Source organism: Chelmon rostratus, chromosome 10 (genome assembly GCF_017976325.1).
Source record: "Chelmon rostratus isolate fCheRos1 chromosome 10, fCheRos1.pri, whole genome shotgun sequence".
Taxonomy (NCBI): domain Eukaryota; kingdom Metazoa; phylum Chordata; class Actinopteri; order Chaetodontiformes; family Chaetodontidae; genus Chelmon; species Chelmon rostratus.
This window is the reverse complement of record NC_055667.1, coordinates 24,267,703-24,290,359: the sequence shown is the minus strand read 5'-3', so window position 1 is coordinate 24,290,359 and position 22,657 is coordinate 24,267,703. Positions and strand designations below refer to the sequence as shown.

General features: G+C 42.7%; 1 protein-coding gene across 2 annotated transcripts; it reads right to left on the bottom strand.

The window, feature by feature from the left end:
• Window positions 1-4,082: 4,082 nt before the first annotated feature.
• c1qtnf12 (C1q and TNF related 12) lies at window positions 4,083-21,680 on the bottom strand. Of its 2 annotated transcripts, none has more exons than XM_041946082.1 (8): window positions 20,626-21,680; window positions 11,145-11,249; window positions 10,879-10,990; window positions 10,506-10,690; window positions 9,057-9,165; window positions 7,967-8,060; window positions 5,993-6,071; window positions 4,083-5,910 (listed from the first exon to the last, which is right to left on the bottom strand). In XM_041946082.1, the coding sequence occupies exons 1-8, from the start codon at window positions 20,803-20,805 to the stop codon at window positions 5,812-5,814; spliced, it is 963 nt and encodes a 320-aa protein (XP_041802016.1). In that variant the 5' UTR covers window positions 20,806-21,680; the 3' UTR covers window positions 4,083-5,811. The 2 variants fall into 2 exon arrangements, with proteins under 2 accessions (XP_041802016.1, XP_041802017.1); XM_041946083.1 differs by having other exon boundaries at window positions 20,644-21,680.
• Between the last annotated feature and the right edge of the window lie 977 nt (window positions 21,681-22,657).

Here is a 22,657-nt window from a genome sequence, read left to right as displayed (position 1 = left end):
AGATACTGTGTCATTAAAACCCACCGTCTCCACTCCAACTACACCAGACTCTTTCCTGCTGCCTGTCCGTGCTGTGAGGTGTGTGTGTGTGTGTGTGTGTGTGTGTGTGTGTGTGTGGATGTGCAGTACTCATATTGTGGGGGACTATTGTGGGTGATTGTGGGACTCACTTTCCTTATGGGGACAAAATCCAGGTCCCCATAATGTAATTTCTTAAATTTCAGGGAGAAGACTTGTGTTATGTTTAGAGTAAGGTTATTGTAAGTATGCTAAGGAAATGCATGTATCTATGCATGTACGTCCCCACAAATGATGGAAGGTTGGGCCGTTGTTTCTAATGTGTCCTCATATAACTTTTCATGTAACTGCTGACTGAACCTGGAAAGGTGAGATGACAGATGCATGAGACACAACATTTTTACAGCCCATGCATGACTGAGAGAAGCCTCAACTGCTCTTGACAGCCGCAATTTGAGAACTAAATTGCTGAAAATACTTACATAGCTGCTGTCTGATTTTGAAACCATTCTCCCCCAGACACCATTAACGTGAGATCAGATATGACATGTTCGGTTTGCACGGGCTACAGAAAAGTGGTCATGGCACTCAATTTGCACAGGTCTATCAGGATAAGACACTGAGGAAAGACGTGATCTGTGTTTGTGTTTGCCTTATTCCAGGTAATAATGAAGTTGCTGAGCCGAACAGCAAAGGCCAGGGAAAACAAAAGCCAGAAACAAATAAATGTCAATTAAAATCTGTCTCTTTAAATTTAAAGCCCAGTGACAAATCAATGAGGTGGCAGCTGAGTGATGAATCACACACCTAAACTTGCTGTAGCTGAGCTAATAGCCTATTCCTATTTGCAGGTAAAATACGTACCGACACGCCATACCCGGTCTGTTTTATCACATGCAAATTACTAGTCGTGTTTCCATCTATTGGTGAGCCGGTGGAAACAGCTTCTTCTTCTTCTTCCACCTCAAGCGAGCGCAAAAACGTTTTTGTGGAATTGGGGAAGTTTTCTCAAATTTTGCCGACTTCATCAAGCTTTTTGAATATTTCTAGATGCACATAAAAAACATTGATAGAAACACGGCGATGGAAGTCTTTCAGTAGGTAAATCCTGGAAAATCTTGCCTCATATGTGCAGTCATAAATATAATAGCTCATTAATGCGGGGTTGTTTATTTATTTTTCTCTAATGAATCATCATATCTTCCAGTTTTAGATGTTAAATAACTGATAAATGTTCGTTACAGGAATCCTCTAAGTTTGCAGTTCTCAATGTTGGCCACTTGGGGGAAGCAGAAACAAGCTGTGAGCATCGACATTGATATATTTTCACTTTTTAAGTTTTTAAGATGTGTTAAATGTAAGAGCAAACAGTTGCCTATTTACACATCCAGCTGATATGGAGCAACATTGTCGTTCATTTGGAGTCATTTCTTGATTGATTAGTGTACGTCCAATATTCCTTCTGTTTTAACTCTGTGTTTGGTCTCTACCCACTACTGAGGGAATTCTCTGTCTCTTAAGCTGCTAAATGCTCCATAACTGCGTCTGTCTGCCTTCTTGTGTTGTGCAGGTGGTTTGCATTTGTTTTTGGTTTAAAATAATAAAAAAAATAAGCTGCCTGCTTTTGCCATAAACAACAATATGACATGACTGTGAACCAAAACAATAAAATTGCCAACCAGAGAACCAAAACAATTATCTCAAAACACCATAAAGCTCACTAGAGCTGAGTGAAACTGCAGAGTTGGGTGATAATAATCTGCAGGTTCGTCATTACAAGCAAAATTATCCATTATTATGAAATAATTGATTACTGTTTTAAAGAGCTAGTGAACAGGCCTAGCAAGTGTCATGTTTTCCAAAACATGAAAACCCCAAAGTTGTTCAATGTTTAATTCAACATTAATAAGGCAGCTTATAACACTTTTTCAAAGGTGCCTTATTAGAAAGTGGCACAAACAATAGGAAAACCAGCAAATAATGAGCTCCACTGCGCTGCATTTATCTTTAATCTTCTTCTCCACTTGGAGAACAGAGGGGACGGTATCACAGCAACAGGTTTGTTTAGGGCAGCCTCGGTATCAGCAGGACTTGGACTGCTCGGCTCTGTTTGGAGTAACTTAGGCTGCTGTGAAAAAATCTGTGGCATGCTAAAAACATAATATACAGGAGCCTGGCATCCCTAAGAGAGAGTCTGACTGTCTGTTCCTCTCTGCAGGTAGCCATGTTTGGAAGTGCTGACAAACAGAGAAGAAAGACAGAATGCATGGGGTCCCGGCCGGCGTTTGGCTCTGCGCCAAAATGTCGCGTCCTCTTCATTTTTGGCCTCCAACTATGGTCACCATTTGTAAAAATGTATGTGTTTGGAATAAACCTCAACACTTTTAGTCATAACTAGATGTGATTTGCATTGACTTCCATGCTTAATGTGAATTCTGAGTTTGTAGACAAAGCATAAGGGCTTAAAAATGTGTGGTGTCATTATATGGTCACATTTAGTTCTAGTCTCACCTTGTCTTAGGGACGCCTGTGCACAGGGGGATTTGCTTAAAGCCGTCACCCAATGAGTCAGTCGCTAAGGTAGAGGAATCTCATAATTAAGGCCTCATTAAAGCTACACAGCCCAACTATGTTGGTTTACAGGGCAGACAGAAACCTCACAGATTCACAATGGGGCCATTCATAATACCTCACTTCTCTGAAGGAAAAGAGAAAAAGCAGTTGCTCTTAGCATTTGGGCAGATGTAATTGCAATCACTCAGCTTGTCTGATGCTGATAATGGGGCGATGGGAAATTCCTGTCAGAGTCGTGGCGCAGGGTGGTTTCGCAACCACTTTGGCAGGCTCCATGTTCCACTGCAGGGCAGCGAATGCGTTACGGCACGCTCACATAGCTGTCATTAAACACATTTTGAAGCAAAAAAACATAAGACAATCAAAACTCACAAGTGTGTGCCATTCTCTTGCTTCTTGAGCAATGAAAAGGCAAATACTATGTAAACGTATATCGCCTGTCACCCCTGCCCTGTTAAACATGTTGAAAGACTTCAGCGTATGAAAAAAAGGAGAGTGAATATGCTTTAGCGATCCCAGTCACCTAATACACACTATAAATTCTGCCTGAGCCGTTTTCAACATCTTTGTTTTCATTTGTCATTTTCAAAACATTTCTCTTGACTGCTGGTTTATGTGAAAATTAAGCTGCGGGGAAATAAGAACACATATTGACTGGTACCTACAAATGTTTGGCAGTGTATTTGAAAATAAAAAAAAAAAGTGATGTTTGTTTTCCAAATTTTGGGCATGCTTTTCAGCTAGCAGCCCGTTCCTGTCTGAAATGTGTGCTACAGTAGGTGGCTGAAATAGCACATGGGTGCAATGTTCTTGTGGTCGGTCCTTGGGTACAGTATGTGACACTTGGCATCTCAGCAATGCTTCCATGAGAAGCCCCTATTATAAAGCATTCATGCAATGATGCTAACAAGCTCATTTTACTGGCTGGACAAGCATTTGTGCAATAAAGTCCAAGACCCTCTTATTAGTGCCTTGTGAGACCACCCAAGAAACATTGCAGTGATATTAAAGATTTTCTAATAATCTCTGAAGAGTAGCAATAAAGTGCCATTTACTGGACTGCAGTCTGTTGTGATGGACAACAGCTAATCAGGTTTAATTAAAGTGGAAACCTAATAAGTATAAAATACATGAAAAACAGCCTGGATGAAAAGTAAGAGCTATTATATTTAGTTCCCTCGACACGTGATCCTGAATGACATGCACACGGGTCTCATTTGAAAGAAGATGTTTCAGTGATATATTACAGGTAGGTCACTCATGAATTTACTTGGCAGTCTGCCAGTGTCTGCAAAGGCATTTGAGGTATTTTGAGTATTTTACAATTCAAATGACGCCACAGAGAAATGTCAAGTTTTCAGTAACTCCAGAAGATGTTTTCATAAATAATTCGGAGATACAGAAAAAGAAAGATTCAGCGAAATTTAGACATGGGTTACTTCCCTCCCCTGAGCTAGAACTTACATTATCACGTGCAGAGACCAAACGGCAACATTTTGAAAAAGTTTAATTTCAAATTACAGCATAGTATGGGTAATAAAAAAATGTAAAAAGATATAAATTTTATTCTTGCAATAATCTGTGGCTTCGACAGTCCACAAGGTGTAAATCAGCACATAAATACCATATCAAATTTCAATGCTTTCCAATGTTACTGGTGTATCAGTTATGATAAATTACAGACATCTATATGTCAAGAAAAGAATAACATACAGCAAAACCGAAACAGATGATAAATGATAACACAAAAAAGACTGTAAAAATAATCTTTAGGCTACCCAAACATCGTTCTTTTACAGCTGTCTTACAGTTAAAAGGTGTGTCGTGATTTGTCTGACACATTAAAACAAGAGTAAAGGCGTGTTCACATTACTGCGGAAAAACAGTCAATGCATGCGTCTCCTCCGTTTGTCCATGCGGTTGTCTGTGGTGCAGTGAGCATCGCTGAAAGTTCAGATCTGTTGAACTTTGCTGAACTGTGCTGACCTTTGTGGAACCAGCCAATCACTGTTGACCACAGCTTCAAATCAAAGATGGCTGAAAAACAAATTACTGATGTCTCTGAATTTCCAGGACTGTGCAATAATAAATTGGCCTCACATAAAGCCAGTAGAACAGCACCACTGGGAGATCAAGACCCTTGTTTTTCCGTTGTAATGTGAATACACCACAGGAATCTATAGCTATGCTAGCGGCTCTATGAAGCTGTACTTCAAGCACAACAGTTCCTTGAGCTAAATGCTAATATCAGCATGAAAACAGTGCTAATGTGCTGATGTTCAGCAGATATAATCTTGCAATTCTTTCTGTGGAGGACAAGAATGTGTGAACCAAATTTTGTGGCAATCCATCCAATAGTTGCTGCGATACTTAACTCAAAACCACAAATGTCAGCCTCATGGTGAGGCCAGATGAAAAGTCAGTGGATCATCAAAGACAGTAGGGTTCATTCTCTCGGGACCAGAATGTGCAAAATTTCATAGCGATCCATCAAATAGTCGTTGAGATATTTCAGTCTGAACCAAAGTGGTGGACCAAACAACCTACAATGCTGTACAGAGCCACCAGCCGCTAGCATGGCTAAAATCAGTAATAGTTAAGTTACAAAACATGGAATTACATATGTGGGGCATGTGAGGTCGTATTCTGTCTATTGAGCATGTTTCCATTGTCCAGTGTACTCACAGTCTATGTACCATATAACCTATATAAATGTGAGATTTAATCCATGGTAAAAAAAAACAAAAAAAACAACTATAGTTCATGAGTGTGGACATAATAGACCATATAGACAAAAATATAAACATGTCAGTATACACTTGTACTTTCTCATGCTCCCCAGCTCTTCCGTCATCTATCCAGAGAACACTAAAAATGCTGATATTTGGTTTACCGCAAACGTCTTCAACACCCATGAAAAATATACTGAAACAGACGTATTCACTGCTTTATTTTCAGGTTATTTTATTGGTGAAGCAACAGGCATCCAAGTTCCTCAGGGAAGTGGCAGCGAACTGTGAAAAACAAACTCAGTCCTTGAGTTCTTCACACTGTCCTCTCACCATCTGACAACCAGTCAAGTCACTGTCAGCCTCACTTCCTTCCTTCAAACCTCCCCTGTGGTTTGGGTACTGTGTGGCGGTGCTCATAAGCAGTCCGTTGACAAAAACAAAACGGCAGTAGCGGACGGCTTGGATGGTGCCCCGCTCACGTGTGAGGCTATACACCAAGCAGCATGCCCATAAAATCGGACCCGTTCTGTATTGTGATGGACGCGCCCGCTGCGTTATCCACAAATATGGAGGTGTACTGGCCGGCCTGCAGAAGAAAATATACGACAGTGATGCAGAAACATCGCACAGATATGTGATGTTTGTGTGTCTCTTGGTGTGCTGCTCACCTGTAGCTCCAGCAGGCCCTGCACGCTGACGGTGAATATCTTGCTGTTACTTTCTAATCCAACAATCATCTCCAGTGAGCTGAAAGTAGATTTAAAAAGCAATAAATATTATGTTTTCAAAAATCCATGTCAAATTTGCATTGTGTGCAAAATACCTTAATTTAAAGGGTTAGTTTGATAGTTTTGAGAAATTTGCTTTCTTACTGAGAGTTAAATGAGCAGATTGATGCTGTTGTCATGTGTGTATGAATATGCAGTTGCCATCAGGAGCTTGCTATATTAGCTTAGCACAGCGACAGGTAACAGGGGGAACAGTTAGCCTGGCTATGTCTAAAGGCAACAACATTTACACATTTTCAGTTATTTGCGTTATTAGAACTGTCAGTGGGATTTTGAATGAGATTTTCTTATTTACGTAGCAAAACCCGGACAATCCGGTTTCACTTCGGCTCTCCGTAGTTCAGGCATATAAAAATCCACATACTTTTTGTGTTGAAGTGAGCTTCACAGGTGCTGGTTGGCAATTTCATCTCCAATTGACATAACCATGCTAGCTGCTTTCCAGTCTATTAAGCTAAGTCGGCCGGTGCAGTTGGTAGTTTCACACTTAGCGTACAGACATGATAACGAATGAAAAATGAGAATAAGCATATTTCCGAGACTTTCTCTTTAGCAGCTCAGTGCTTTTAGAGAGCGTGGAGATGGCTGTAACATCGCTGCAGGCTTCAACCACACAGCGAGAGCACTGGCTCCTGTTAAGTGGAAAATGCTACATTTTTATGGCAAATCAATCATGTTTGTCTTCACTCCGACTGCCATCACAATGAGCCTCATTTCACATTCTCTGCATTTTCAAGTGTGGGAGGGCGAGACTGGCTGGGGCTTTGGCTTGAAAAAGCAAGAGCCGAGGACTTTTCTTGGTTAGGTAACCCATCATAATAATATTATTTATTCGTTCCCCTCATTGTACCAAGCAAGAAGGGAGGCAGCGGAGCTCTTCACAGTCCGGGAGAGACTTTAGGGAGCAATTCATTTTATTCTTTATGTAAATAGAAATTTTGAAATATTGGAAAGAACCTTTCCCAACTGGATTTGTAATTTTTCGCCATGTAGAACCATCATATTAGATACCTCAATATCTGTTTCCCACATCCCAAACAAGGGCATTTCACTGCTGTGCTGCTGAATAGAACAGTCTGCCTGAAGTGTCAAAGGTGAGTCTATAAAGATTAGTTAGGCGACAGGGACGAGGGCTCTCAGTGAGAGGACATTTCCTTTAAAGACCTGCTCTGCTTTTATACAGGAAATGCCACACTGGTTCCACACAAAGTGTAACAGACAAGACCTTTAACAGCTCATAAATTCTGGTGAATGTTAAGGAAGCATTAAACACCAATAAAATATCCCTGTTACATGGGGAAAGTAAACAATTTATCAAAACAAGAACGTCAAGAATGCAAAGTGTGGCTTCTGTAGTGAGATGAATTAATTCCTAAGATCAGTTTTATTCACTTTCATTGGTTAAAGGTAGTGGAACTCACCAGCCTGTGTTATAGCCATGACAAATGAGAACCACATGGACGCAACCTATTGAGGTGGCAGTGTTGGGAAAGGTATATCTGATTTGGGTTGACGATATGAGTTCTCCAGATTATCTCACAATGACTGTGTTCATATGCATGCTTGTATGCTAGTTATGATCAGGTTTTCAGAGTATCACGGTTATGTGTCGCGCTTGTAAACGTCCCATCCTGGGTTCAGAAACCTGGGTAAGGCCTTCCAGTTTTAAGGAACCCTGGATATGCTACCTGGAGGTTTTCTGAACCTTCTCTGTTTGTGTAGAACAAAGTGGTTGAAATGTCGAGGGTACTGGATAGTTTCAGTAGTAATCATGTGTACAGGGAAGGGAATAACCACGTTTCTCATGTTCCATGAGTACACATGCAAACCCACTCAGTCAAAAAGGATACCTACGTGTATCTGTGGCAGAGTGATTCAATGCAGATCAGCACCCGGACGTTATCTCTGGCCTTGAGCTGACTCTTGCTCCTCTTCACCTCATTGTGGTCTGCAAGGAGGTAGGATGTTGACAATCATGGAAAGATACTGGCTCACACATAGCACACAATACATATCTATGTTCCCCTTGAAGTGACTGCTCGCTAAAACACCTCCAGTGAAGTGTGATTATCCAATGCTAGTAAGAGAGATAGTGTTTATGATGAGTTTGGGTGATGGTGTATTTTTTTTTAGCCTTTCCAAAACCAAAAACATGAGCAAAAGTGAAAAGAATGGATTAAACTGTGTTTATCTGCTCTAAAGTTATTTGGGGACGATCACACTCCAGCAACCTTAGCCAACATTAACAGAGATCAAGTTCATATTTGACCTTTTATAGGGTTGTAATTTTAAAACATGTCCGCTGGAAACATTAATAAACAGTCGGCTTTAGACAGCATTTTCTACTAACTCATGGAGCTGAAGTTAGCTTAATTAGCAAGTGACCTACAACTGATTAAATCTGGTAGCATCAAAGCTGGTAGCAAAGTCACTGATCGTCGGCTTGAGATGAGAAGCCTGCTTTTGTCTGCCTCTACCTGAAATCATGGACCCATTGTTTTAAAATTGACTCAGAATTTCAACTGATAAATGATCCTAAACTTCATATGTGACGTGAGAACGAAGCTATGAAGGCGTGGCAACAGTAGCTAAGGGAGGCAGAGTTTAGTAAATCGTCAATTACAACAGTCTCAAGCATTTAATCAATACTGCAAGAAAAAATGAAATCGATTCAGTACTGCTCCTTGACTGTTTTAGTCTCTTAAAACTGAGATTAAATGAAGCGTTATTTATTTTTTTCATATTGTGCTCCTATTTAACAATATATGCCAAAAGAAATCCCATAGTCCTTATGACACATCAGGACTTTTCAATGGTATGTCCCGCCTGCCTGTACAATTTCACTCAGATATACATCACCATATGGAAGCTCGACGTGCCATATCATCTGGGCTTAAGGCCTTCGTATACGTACTGAAATACCCCATATAAGACAGAGATTTACCAATGTGGACATTAGCAGAGAACTGGTAGATCCCAGTGATGGGAGCTGTGAATCTCCCGGTGGACTGGTCCATTCCCGACCCTCTGAGGAAGGCTCCTTTGGCTGGTGGCTGAAAGTACAGAAAATGTTAGTTAATATGTTTACATTTCAGAGCCATGATGCATTGGCGGCCCCTGACGGGCCTTTTCTGAGAGCTCAGAAGAACAGCTACAGAGCTGTGGTTGCTCAAGGGCACTTCAGCAGGGCTCCTAAAGGCCTGATCACATCAGCATTCAAATAAATGAAAATCAATCAATCAATCAACTCACTGATGTTTGATATCGAGTTCAGAGTTTAGTGAAATTTGTCCCCCAAATCTGTTCATCAGTAGAAAACCACTGAGGGACCACTATCATAGCTTATTAGCTGTGTTGCACAATACACTTTAATTTTACCCTCATATGTCGAAGTATAAAGTTTTTCACAAAACAAGAATGGTTTACAAAAACTTATGAGATTATTAGTTACAGTATAAGTATGTCTTTTGAATAATGTGTGTGAATTTTCTGTCCAGTCAGGGACCAAGATAACTATCCTGCTAACTGACAGTTAGCAAGTCTGCTAGCTTGGAGAGCTAAAAAATGTCAGCACAGTACAGAGAGAATACAACCTCTGGGAGCTATTGTGACTGATTAGTGTAAGCTGGGCTGGCTAGCATGTTAGCGGTTAGCTCTTCTACTGCAGTTTACCAGCTAGCCCACTGCAAAGCTTATAGAACCACATGTTTTGCAAAGGCGCGCATACACATTTCACTGTCTGGTGTGACCAGGCATTAAGGCCCTTAAAGTCCTGGATCCTGGCGCCATTTTAATCCTCTGCCTCTTTGTGTCCTCCTTCATTTACTCCTGATTCTGCAAAAACATGTAAAATATCCATCCCGAAGCCATTGTAACATGCCCATTCTAACATAGTGCTGTGTTAGCATGTTAAATAGTTTAGCGCAGCTTAATCCTCCCTCCTCCAGCCTCGTCAGCCCATCCCAACACGGCATAGTTCTTCCACTACAGCATGCTGTTTCAAACAGTGTCTATTTCTGTCCTCTCCACACTTTATTCCAAGTCAGAGACAGAGTGCCTTTTGTATGCCGCCCAGAGAGTGATGTGTAGAATTGAAAAAGTAGATATTTTTGACCAAAGAGCCAGTCTGAGACTCAGAGTGGCAGCGCATGCTTTGCCAGTGCCAGTTACCAGCGAGGGGATGATCCTCTCATAATTCCACCACATGCAAACTAAGCGATGATTACCAAACACTCGCTCTTTCAAACATAGTTAAGGCAGAGGAGCAAATGGGTCAGAAACCAGTGTGTAACCATGCAGAGGAGGATTAGCCAAAACTTGTCTTTTTCAGCCATGCACAGGGAGCGAAGCTGAACCCGTTCATAAACATTTACACGGTTTCAAGCAAACATACTGTCTGAAAGTTCTGGAGCTCCACCAGAGTCTTCTTGTCGACCACCACAGGTCCCTTGAGCTTGCAGTGGAAAGCCTCCTCTATTCGTCGGTAGGAGGTCATTCCCTCCAGGGTGAGCAGAGCTGTAGGTAGCTGGCTGGGGCTGGTTTGTCTGTCCAATGCTGTTGCTCTCCTCTCTGTAGCCTCTGACAGAAAACATCCAGGTTTTCACAGTGCAAACTATCCTTCCATAATAATGTGTTGAAATGACAAAGATGTGGATTTAAAATTGGGCAAACTGTAGATTATCTCTGCAAAATTTCTAAAAGAACAACCTTGTACCCTAAAGAGGAGCTTAAAACGTGTCTGTGGTGGAAAATCAGGATGTTTCTACCTTTAATCATCTCTTTGAACTCCTGGAGAAGAACTTCCTGGGTCACTTCAGCCCCAGGAGAGCCAGGGGGTCCCTGTGGGCCAGGAGGGCCTGGAGGACCAGGTGGGCCCGGCTAGCGGAGAAAAGACGAACAAAACATTGTCACGCATCAGACTTGATCTGAAAATTATGGTGCAAGTTTGGGAAACAAGAAAACACACCAATTATCCTTAAAATTCAATTTTATTGAAAAACTGTAAGACACACAGTCCATCTACGGGGTTTACCAGGGGTCGTTTACGCTTGCGACACTTTCCAGGGAAGTTGCCAACAGGTCTTTTGACAAAGTCCATCCATGATCCCAGTGGATCCACTCTCTGGTTGTCAGAAATCTGCAGTAGAAACAAACACACAGACAGAGAATATTTTCCCTCATGAATTGTGAGGCACATGTGAGTATTAACCAGGATGAAAGCGAGGATATCAAGGAAAATTACAGTTCAATCAGTCGTGACGTGGTGAAGGGAAGGCGAGCTGTAAGCTAATTTATTCAATAACACAGTGGAAGCTCAAAGTTCTTTACATATTGCATAATAAAGTAAATAAGACAGGATGAAAGTAAAGCTGCAGACTTTTCTCTAAAGCCGCCACACTGCTCTCTCATTCCATCATCACAGCCTCTTAAAAAAAATGCTGTTTACCACATTAATCGTGTATTTTATTTAAAATCATTTTGCCCAAAATGGGGCATAATGCAAATGAGGCTAAATCCAATGAGTCATTATTTCTTCCTTTAGGCCATCACTGGAAAATCTTGCCCAGAGATACAATTAAATGGTGCCAGACACCAAGGAAGGTCACGCAGGGAAACCTCTTTCTCTCTGGCTCTCCTGCCCAGTTGACAAGGCTTTGCAAGCCGCCATCCAGGTCTAGTCACCATTCTGCTCCGAATGGCTCACCTTATGCTTATTTTTTCATCCCGTGTAATTCACTCAGGTGCCACGTCAGTTCTTATTTGCCCAATAAGCTCGGATGAGTGTAAACAAACTTTGTCAAGTGTTTTTTTTTTTCAGCACATGAAAATTTCCATGAGCACTCTGGTGAAAAATGAGTCTGCCCGTGTATGTGTGATGTAGATTCTGTGGACTGCAGACCTCAATTACTGTAGTTCATAACAACATGTCAAAATGGCCAACAGTTTCTCCCTCACCCAAAGACACACTAGTGTTTTCTTTCATTAACGCTGCTTGTTTGAGCAACTCAAAGATGGAAAATGTAATAAACAAGATAACAAATGTATATACAGTAAGTACGACAGGGGGAGTTATGATTTAAGATTGTTAGTCTGTGTCCTACTCATGTGTATGCTCCATCTTCTTATCTGACATAACTCATTTATAATAAATTACTGCACAGGAGACTGGGATCTGTCAGGGAGATAAGGAACACACTCCAAGAAGTTCCTCTGCAAGGATCATTTCTACGCCACAACTGACTTGTTTTCATTTTGGTAAAATGTGAGGCCGAATGAATTCCAATTACAGAAAGCTTGAATCTTACCCTAACCCTTCCCCGAACGTCATGTGCCTTCAGTGGAGATAGAAGAGGAGATAAAGACGAGGTGAGCTGCCTGAAATGGAATTTGTTTAGGTTTGGCAGCGAGACATGGATCACTTATCTGAAAAACCAACATGCCCCTTTCTTCGCTGTCAGAGTCTTGCCTCTAGTTCCACTGAAACAAAGTAACCCCTTGTTTGTCTTTTCAATAAACGGGAATAAAAATAGTTTTTTATATGTGGGATTTGCTACAGTCTCTCTATCTCTGTGACTTTCTCTTCCCTCTGACAGCAGACAAAATAAACAACTTAACAGGCGCTGCGCCGGCTGCGTGTTGAATCCGCCCGTGTTTTTGTTGTGAGTTTGAGGTTTGGAGACGGATAAAAGAAAAACGGATTTGGTCAAGACAAGAAAACTTTTACACTACTCAGTTCTGTTTCCATGAGACTGGGTGGCTGTTGAATCAACTGTTTTCTCCATTGCCATGTCAGTTTTTCATATCCATTAACGTTCCAGTTCTGTAAGATTCATGTGAATAGTTCGGACATATTGGGGAATACTTAAACCTGCAATAACTGATGTTTTGGCAACTTGGGTGCAGAGGAAACGAGCTGTGAACACAACATTGACATACCGTCATCATGATGGGAGTAGGGGTGCTGCAGGGCCAACAGGGGGTGCTGCAGCAACCAAAAATTTACCCCAAACTTCATCAGTGCCGTATTTGGAGTTCTGTGACGCAGGTGACTATACATGTCGTTTTCATTTTTCACATCTAGGATGGCAATGAGAACGTTGCAATGTGCAACTTCCGGTTAATAGAAAAACAAAAACGAGCAATGTTGTTAAGTGTTTATATACAGGCTCATAATGTCATCCCTGCCAGTTCAGTCATGCCCCCCCCTCCTCCCTTTCCTCAACACCCCCTCGCACAGAATACGCTTCTGCCGCCATGCATATCATGCTAGCGTCATGTTATGCACTTGCTAGCAAGCAGTTTCTGACTTACACATCCAGCAGTTATGGAGCATCATTATCATTCATTCTGTGTCGTGTTTCTGGCCACCTGACGAATATACATCCAACATTCACTCCATTTTAGCTCTGTTTTGGTCTCCATCACCTCCTACCCCTGCTTTCTTACCAAGAGTTGAAATATATTGATACCACTCTCATATTAGCATGGCATGAAGACATAAAGACAATTGTACACAGCCTGACTAGCTGTTTCATAGTCTATATGCTATGCTAAGCTAACCGGCCACTGGCTGTACCTTCATTTTTACTACAAACACAGAAAATTTTCCAAACTATTCCGTAACATGCCAGTTCTGTAAGCTTGAACAAATATTGACATGTTGATTAGTGGGGGGTTGCAGTGCTGCTGCAGTTGTATTCCCTGCCTGCAGTTTGAGTATATTTCCACTGGAATTGATTGTAAAACCTTGAACCACAGACACTCTTACGACAGCTCAGCACAATATGTAAAAAACACCCACCCAGTATGAGAGCCAGTGGGCGCTGATTCCAGAAAAGTCGAAGCTTCACATTTCTTCTTGTGTTTATGTCAGTGTCTTACTTTTCCAGAGATATGAAACAATGCAAGCTGCCCCACTCTTGTGACTTATAATTACACACCTTAGCCATTCCCTTCATAATAAAAAAAAGACAGCATATCATTGCCAGGAAATCAGCCGTACTTGTTATCCTCTTTAACACACGCCATTGTAATTAAACCATTAAAATTTTGCCCTCAAGGATTTTCTGTGCTCAAGGAAGAAAGGCTATAACCAAGATAATTATTACCTTCGTTTCTGCGCTAAAAAAAATAACAGCGAATCACTGTATAAATAATTTAATCGTCAGCTTACAGAATGCTCGACTCTTTCCACTAAACCGATTGCGTTCTTATTTAAAGCATCTGCAGTGTCAGAGCATAACATTCACTTTATAGTGACAGCTGGGATGGCTCACACAACTTGCCAAAAAAGAATTTGATTCATTGTTTGCAGGTGAGTGTCTGTCTGGCCTCAGAACATCAAAGGCTCCACACATGCGGACATGAAAACCATATTGCTTGATGACACAGAAAAACCTGTCAGAGGCGTTCAATCTCTCAGCCGCTGCTATTGACTGTGGCGTAAAGTAAACTATGGATTCCCTGGCGTAGCTCTGTATCAGCACGTACAGCCCGTGAACAAAGTGGGGAGGGAGCAGATCCAGGTATCAGTCTGAGTGTTGATGAAGAACACCAGGGCTCCGGCTTTGATCAGCGCTGATGTGTGAGCACCTCAAAGTGGCCTCATCTGTCAGCAGGTGTGAGCGCACGCCTTTCCAGCGCAGACCCAGAGAATGTGTCAGGTATTCTGTCTAAAGGTAAGAAACTTTAAATCTTCCAGACAGTGTTGATCCTCATTGACGGGGCTCTGAAGCATGACACATTACTGAGGCTCAGATCTGAAGAATGGGATGCATTGTGTCCACGTCCTGGTACGTAAAACACAACAATGTACATAGAGTGAAAAAGTAAAAGTACTTGCTCTGACTTGTATTTTAATATACAGTATACACTGCTGTGCTGTTGTGTAAGGGCCATTTTATTGTTGTATGCAGGCAAGAGGGAGCTAGATTTAAAGTTCAATATTTTGCGGTAATTTGCTATAAGGTAGAAATGGAGCAGCCGTTAGCTTAGCTTAGCACAAAAACTGCAAAAAAGGTCAAACAGATGGCAAAGACTGCTTTTGTTACAGTTGAACAGGCTAGCTGTTTCCTCTTTTGTCCAACCCTCGTGCTAAGCTAAGCTAACAGGCTGCTAGCTGTAGCTTTAAACTGAACGGACAGATGTGAGTATCTTTATTCTCATTAAAAAACTCTCCGCCACAAAGCAAATAAGAATGCTACCCAAAATATCAGACAATTCTTTTATGCACAGTCAGGTGGTTTAGTCCAGTCGTCTCCAAACTGGGGGTCAGGCCCCATCAAAGAACAAGATTAATTTGAGGGGTCATGAGGTGATTAATGGTGTAGAGAAAAGAAAAAAAAAATTGGGCACTTTTTGGACTAATATTAGGTTTTAAGTTTTAAGTACTTTAAGCTTTAAAACACTGTAACAAAAAATGTAAATAGTCAAGTAAAGTACAAACACCTTAAACTTGTAAATATACTTAGTTACTCCCCACCATGGATTGTGCCTAGTACCCATGGCACACAATGAAAGAGGGCAGTTTGTTTTAGTAACCTACAGCACAGCGAGTTTGGAGTTTTTGGATCAATTAGTGAATCAGTTGTAATCATTGTTGATCATTCACAGAAGCCTTATGGGATTTTATTACCCAGAAAAGAATGATCTGGGTCCGCATGAATAATGCTTCTATGTGCACTGCTTTAAGTGTGTTTGTCATGTAGTTTGGGGAAAATTAGGTTGAATTTATTTGAAGCAATAAAATGGGAAAATATTTCCCCGGGGCAGCATGCCACCAAAAACACAAACACAACTGTTAAAACACATCTCTGGGGCCGCAACCAGATACTGAAACTCTACTCCATCGCAGGCTGCTCCTGAATTCTTCCATGTGTACAGTTGAACTTATCTTGTTTTTCTTTGTGTGTTATCTGTTTTTCTACCTGTTCATACACACTAGATGACATGAAACTTTTTGCTGCTGATAAAAACTGTTGCACAGGCAGGTTTAAGGTTGGACAGGATGATGGAGGGCCTTTTATAATCACTTGTTTTTACATCCCCGTACTGCTCCCCGCGCAGTCATCCATGCATGGGTGGACGGGCCAAACGCTGGGCCGATCCCACCCCAGGAGGCAGGGATCCCCAGGCCGTGTGGGACGAGGGGATCCTGGTAACCTGCGTGCATCCCAGTCGTCATGCATCCACCCCCGTGTTCCTCGCCGCTGCACTTCACAGAAACAGATTGCCTCGAGGATTTATCACCAAAGAGCTAAATACAGTTAGGCATGCAATGTTGACTCTGTTCTCTTCTCACTGTGTTATTACTCAATTGGCAAGCGCCATGTGCAAAACATAATTACTCTATCACACTATGAGGATGCTGCTATTAGTTCAACAGATGTTGAAGCAACACCATTTGGAAGTGTAAATGGAACACAGTTATTATATAATGATACAGCTGAACATGCTTCTTATAATGTGGCCTGATTTTAACTTCGCTGTTGTCCCAACAAAGACATGTATGCCTTTATTATGTGTGAGAGAAAGTGAATAAATTTGTGTTTATGCTTAAGAAATCACCAGAGACGATCTTGGCTTCCCCTTGATATAAAAAGGCAATAAAGAAACCTTGAGCGCTGTGTCACATCTGTTTTGTGTACGAATTATAGCTTTGAAATTGGAGTGAGTGCTCATTTTCCCTGTGGTAGGTAAAATGAGCTGTTGAAAAGCACCAGTGATCCTGATCCATCTCAGGTAAACAGGTTTGCCCCACGGTTTGACTGTAGGCAGAACGTTTCAGGTAAGAAGTTATTAGAGCCTCCTCCTTTTATATGGCTAATTTGTGGCTCTGCATTATGTTACATAAGTACATACTGCAAAAGGTTCGTTTTTATTTTTTTTACTTTTATTATGCAACTAATTCGCCCCTGGCATATTGGGTTGTAACTTACAAATAGTTGGAGAAATGTGATAGGTGGTCTAACGAACTGGGGTACAGGGTATTAACTGGAACTGCAGAACTGTTGTACATCATGTACATTTTAAAAACAACATATGACAGATACCAAACAACAGCTACATTTATTTTTGAAAGGAAAAGAATGGTTCCACATTGTCACAAAGATCAGTAAAACTCTCACGTCTGTTCCGTAAAATGTGACGGTTAGCTTAGCTTAGCTTAGCATAAAAACTTGAAAACCGGATGTAACAGATATATCCTTCACCCGCCATATTTTTCTTACCTTTGGCTAACTGTTTCCCCCTGTTTCCAGTCGTCATGCTAAGCTAAGCTAACATTTCCTGGCTGTTGTGTCATATTTTCTTCTTAAAGATAAAAGAGTGGTAGCTCATCTAACTCTCCACAAGAAAGTGAATGAGCACATTTTCATTAGCGTATAATCACCTGAAAATAAGAGTCGTTGTGTTTTTGTTATCGTAGAATGAGCTCTCTGCAGAGTCCGCCATGTTGCACCGCCATGCTTCTACAGTAGCCCAGGATGGACAAACCAAACACTGGCTCTAGACTGGCCCTTTGGCATTTTTCAAACCATAGACGTGCTTTGAAGGGGAGGCTAAGGCAAGGGGATTCAGCTGGTTGATGCTAGACACTGAATCCTCCACACTTGACCTTTAAACCGACTGCTGCACATATACTGTAACACTAACTATTTCACAATGTCAACACTCTCTAATGCAGAACTATTGTGATGTTCTTTCTACACCTGCCCATTATGATGCACATTATATGCATTTGCAGGATACATTTGAAATACTGTCCTCCATTGTTAAAAACAACAAGCAAAAGATCCCTTTGCGTTTACTAATCACCTGAAGTCATAGCTGACCAGTGCACTGTTAAGTGTTACAATAATTCAGGAACATGACCAGCACATGATAAGAATCAGGCAAGATTAAGGGATTTCTATAAATCTGGCATCAATCTGAAGCTATAAGAAATGAAACAGAATCCAAAAAAAACAGTCCCTCCATGCCTGCGTGGTGAAAACACAACACAGCACGGTTTATTTTACCTCCACGTTTTAGAGGGAATGACAAAAGACTGTTTATTATGCTCTTCTTTCTCACTCTCTTTCAGGTGACCTCATTAAGTAATGTTAAATAAGTGAGGCCTCTTCAGCCGTCTGACACGTTGAAAGCAGAGCTCACTATCATGCAACACAGACTGCAGGTAGTTCGCACCATGAGCAGGGTATGACGGGTGTGTGCTCTCACAGTGGCGCTGTTTCCTGTGGGGCTCGGCCCTGTCTGCCATGTGTAGGCTGATTGAAAAGGTCCCACACACCAGCGCATTAATCATCACTGGGGATGAGAGCGAGGAAACAAAAACCCTCGCCTCGGGCTAAACCCAGCCATTACTCAACACGCCAGGCGTGATGTTTGACTTGACTCCCTCAATTACAGCCATCACAGATCCCTCACTGCCCTCAACAGTGACAGATTCCTCTCATCTCCAGCGCGGCGAGCAATAACACTCGCATACGTGCACCATTTTGCTCTAAAATTGTACGACGCGATGATCCACAGAGATCACGGTTGTTTGAAAAGTACTTCAGTTATCATCTCATTAAAAAAAAATTCCGCTCGCAGCACAACTCCACACCTCGCTATTGTGATCACTTTCAAATGGAAAATCTCCCGAGGAATGCAACGTACGGCCGCACGCTGCCAGCAGCCCACACACGGGATTGGTCAGATAGAGAGCGAATGCCATCATAAGAACTGTTTCCACTGTTTCCACTGGGCACAAGGGAAAAACATGTAAATGTGGAGTGTAAATGTTTGGCTTGTCGGAGAACACAAATTTTCTTGCCAAGACAGCTCCAACGGACAAGCTGTTTTCTCTGAGACCTAACAGATGTGTAAGAGGATAAACTTACAAACTACCCAAGAAAAGAAGCCACTTTTCATGGTGTGTGGCTGCCGTTTCTTTTTTTTCTTCCAACAGAAACCTGGATAGGGTGGCACCAACAAATGCGACCTTGAATGCAACCACTTCCACAGATGTCAAGCTTAAAGCTCAGGTTCTCATCAGAGGTGACAATGTTTGGCAGAGACACTATCTGGCATAACACTGCGTCTTAAGAGTGATTATGTCATTACCCTCTGATTGTGGGAGATGAGATGAAAAGAATGTTAGAGAGGGAGGCACAGGGGGCTAATCCTCACCGAGGTGTTCTCTTTCAGGACCCTTTCTATGGGGCTTTGTGAGGGGCTTACACGGCATGCTGCCCCAGTTTTCGGGGCCGCACCGCCCCTATCGGATGTCCCAGACACAGCGGAGTCAGACTAGGCCTGTGAATGACAGAATCAATGGGCTGGGAACAACATCGCCATAGGTCTTTAAATATCTGCCCACCTAACTTTCCCAGGAGTTACATCATGGCAGCGGGCCTGCGAGGGACCTCGGGGGAGACAGTGTTTGTGAAGACGCCCGGCACCCTGTGGGACGAGGCAGAGGAGTGAAATCCCAGTGGGGTGCAGGCTTCGGCAGGCTCGAGGGTTGACACAAGGTCATCCTTCATAGCGTCTGCTTTTACAGGGCAAACCAAGTCAAATAAACACCGCCAGGCCACAACCACCTACAATGTGTTCTTAAAGATACAAAGGAGACCTCACTGCTCGGTTTCGAGGGGGGAAAAAGGCGGTAAAGGTTACGGTTAGGATTCCAGAGACTGGCTGACGGTAGGAGCCGAAGGCTGGTATATAGGGCAGCGAGAGTTATGTGAGAATGCCAACATAATGGGTGGGCCGAAAGCAAAACAAATAGCCTGTTGGAAAACCCTCGCAAATATGCAACACCAGCAATAAACCAATAAATAACAGAGTCAAGGGCCAACTGTTGCTCCTGAAAACGGACTTGCACCAGCGTGATGCAGTTCTGCTAGAAGAGTACGTTTCTAATGAAAACAACACTGGTCTTCAGTTGCAGATGGCTGCTTTTTTTCCACATGTTGTCATGGTAACAATTCCCTCCAGCTAATACAAACAGTTTTATTTGTCGGTTATTGTGTTTATAACTTACTTTCCTGCCGCAGCGATGAGGCAGCTATAAATACCTCCTCCTGGCTGACACATGAAACTTTTCTTTGTGTTTATTTGTTCATAGGCTGGAAAATTGGTGGCAGACACCCGCGGCGCGCGCTAATTGATGCATTGATCAGCCTTCAGATGTCCACATTCCTGGCATACCTCCGGAAGCCATCCATTTAGCGTTTCACACATTTTGGTCCGTCTCACTGTCTGAGGCTTGACCCAGCGGGGCACACCTGTCCTGTCCTAGCTCTTACCTTTGCCACATTTTGTTTGCGCTGCACGTTGCCTGTGCCGACAGGAAATGTGCACATATCTTACATATCTGCAGGTTGACTTCAAACTTTAATCCACACGACTGCTTTTCTAGATCCAACATCGCCATAAGGAAATAACTCATAAATGATAGGAGGTGTATATAAAGTGAATAACAAGGCTAAACATTTCATTTTTACATTTAGAGAGTTTGTCACTACCTTGATGCTTCCACCGACCTCTTCGCTGTTGGAGAGGGTAGCGTTGTAGGTCTCTGTGTGTTGTGGGGTGGTCTCCTTTGGCCTCTTCCTCTCCTTTTTGGCATCCACCCCATCCAGAAGGACACACTGAGTCCAAAACACTGCAGCCACCACGGCCAGAGGCCCAGCCCCACACCACATCTTCACACTGTTTTTCAGTCAGCACCGGAGTCCCTGCAGAAACAGCCTGGATCTTGAGCGGAGAACAAGCCCACGAGGCTCACAAACACCAAGTCCCAACGGGGAGAAGGAGACCAGAGGAATGCAGCTTCAGGGACTCCCTGTCCAAGAGACTGTCAGACTGACTGCTGCCGCCGTTGCCCCCCTCTTGATGAGCTCTCAGGCAGCACAGCGTCGCAGGGGCACTGTTCACTCTAGCCAGAAAGCCAGAAGACTTACTCAACTATGAAATGTGTCAAGCAGAATGGTCCAAGGGAATGACAGATCGGCGCAGATCTGACAGCAAATAAACCCATTAGTGAGATTTTTCACGCTTTCTGCTCTGTTGGGGGGTGAGGTGTAGAGGAGGGGGGGTACAGGGGGCAAAAGAAGAGGCAGAGAGGAGGGGCGTCCGAGGCTGAGGGTGGGCTGCGGGGGCTACAGATGGATGGCAATATTCTCCTTTTCCCCCCCGCTCTCTCCTGCTGTTTTTCACACCGAGCAGTGGTTCCAGTCTCCAGCAGCGTTGTGAGGTGGCTGGAAAAGCTCCACAAAAGTTGGGCTTTCATCAAAAGATCGAATCAATCTGTCTGTCCGCTCATCACGCTCCCGCGGGGATGCAGCCCGGGAGGAGATGGATGAGGTCCAGGTTTGATCTTTGCCCGGCCAGCAGCCTGCTCTTCTCCTTAAAGCAGGAACCTGACAGGTAGCAGCGCGCTCTTCTGCTCCTGTCTGACACAGCTCAGGTGTGCTCCCTGCTAACTCTCCCAACGAGTCAAGCCCGAGGCCACGTGCTAGCTTCACGTCAGATCTGTGGCGTCCCTTTTTAGCCTCCTCTCCCTGTCCCTCTGGTCTCAGCTGCTCCTTTGCTCTGACTGAGCTTACAGGAGGGCTCACAGCAGAGTTTTATCATCACCCTGTTCTCCCTCCCGCTTCTCCCACTCCCTCTCCCTGTCTCTCTCAGTTTCTCTTCTGCCTTGCCTCTACTGGCAGCCTCACTGGCTTATTCAGCTCTGTTTTATCTCATAGATGAAATGCTCAAGCTGAAGAGCTTCTTTGGCACACAAGTTGTGTGCGCGATGTGTAGAAAGTTGTGTTTCTGTCCGAGTGTCTGTCATTTTGGCTCAATATTAGCCTCCTCGTCCAAAGTTCTGTGTTTAGATCCAAACAAGACATAGAAATGTACTTTTTTGTGACCTGAAGGCGTTATCTTGTGTAATCTGTTGCTTGAAAACCTGCCAAAGAATCCTGACTGTGCCATATAGCACAGTGGAAGCCTTTTTTTTAATCCATGTTGATGTTCAGGAAAATGTCTCACTTTTCTGGATGCTCTATTAGAAAAAGATTTGATGTAATACTTATATTTCAACTTGTGTAAATTGCAGGTTTCAGTAAATAACATATGACTGATGTGAACAAATTGTTGGTCTGGGTATTTCTACAGTCAGCTTGTTTGTCTAAAAGGAATTCAGCCCTCTCATACTCCTATTAAGACAAATAACATGTTAGCTCATGAGTGCCTACCAGGTTTTTTTTTAACTTCTCAACTCACATTTTCAGACTGCTTTACAGGCCTGCTTGACATTATTATGTTTTAACACAGTGCCCCCCAGAGGCAGCAGCGTGAAGTACAAATAACTAACCATACTGGTGCCTTCCTGGTTCCAGGGTCCGCAGGCGCGCCTTTAAACGCAGCACCAGCCAACAGAGTCAAGCTCGCCAGAGGGAAGCAGAACAAAACCGGAAACAATTATTACTTTTCCAACGCTTTTAGCTATTTCACTATCAATTTTGTTAAGATTACTATGTGAACCATTAATCCATCATTAACCTA

Bases quoted from the DNA above. Each gene is read 5' to 3' on its own strand.
- c1qtnf12 (XM_041946082.1), bottom strand. From the start codon at position 20,805: ATGTGGTGTGGGGCTGGGCCTCTGGCCGTGGTGGCTGCAGTGTTTTGG. The intron at 11,250-20,625 runs GTAGTGACAAAC...TTTCTACTGCAG, and splicing joins AGGTCGGTGGAAGCATCAAG to ATTTCTGACAACCAGAGAGT. The intron at 6,072-7,966 runs GTAGGTATCCTT...ATCTACTTTCAG, and splicing joins TCACTCTGCCACAGATACAC to CTCACTGGAGATGATTGTTG.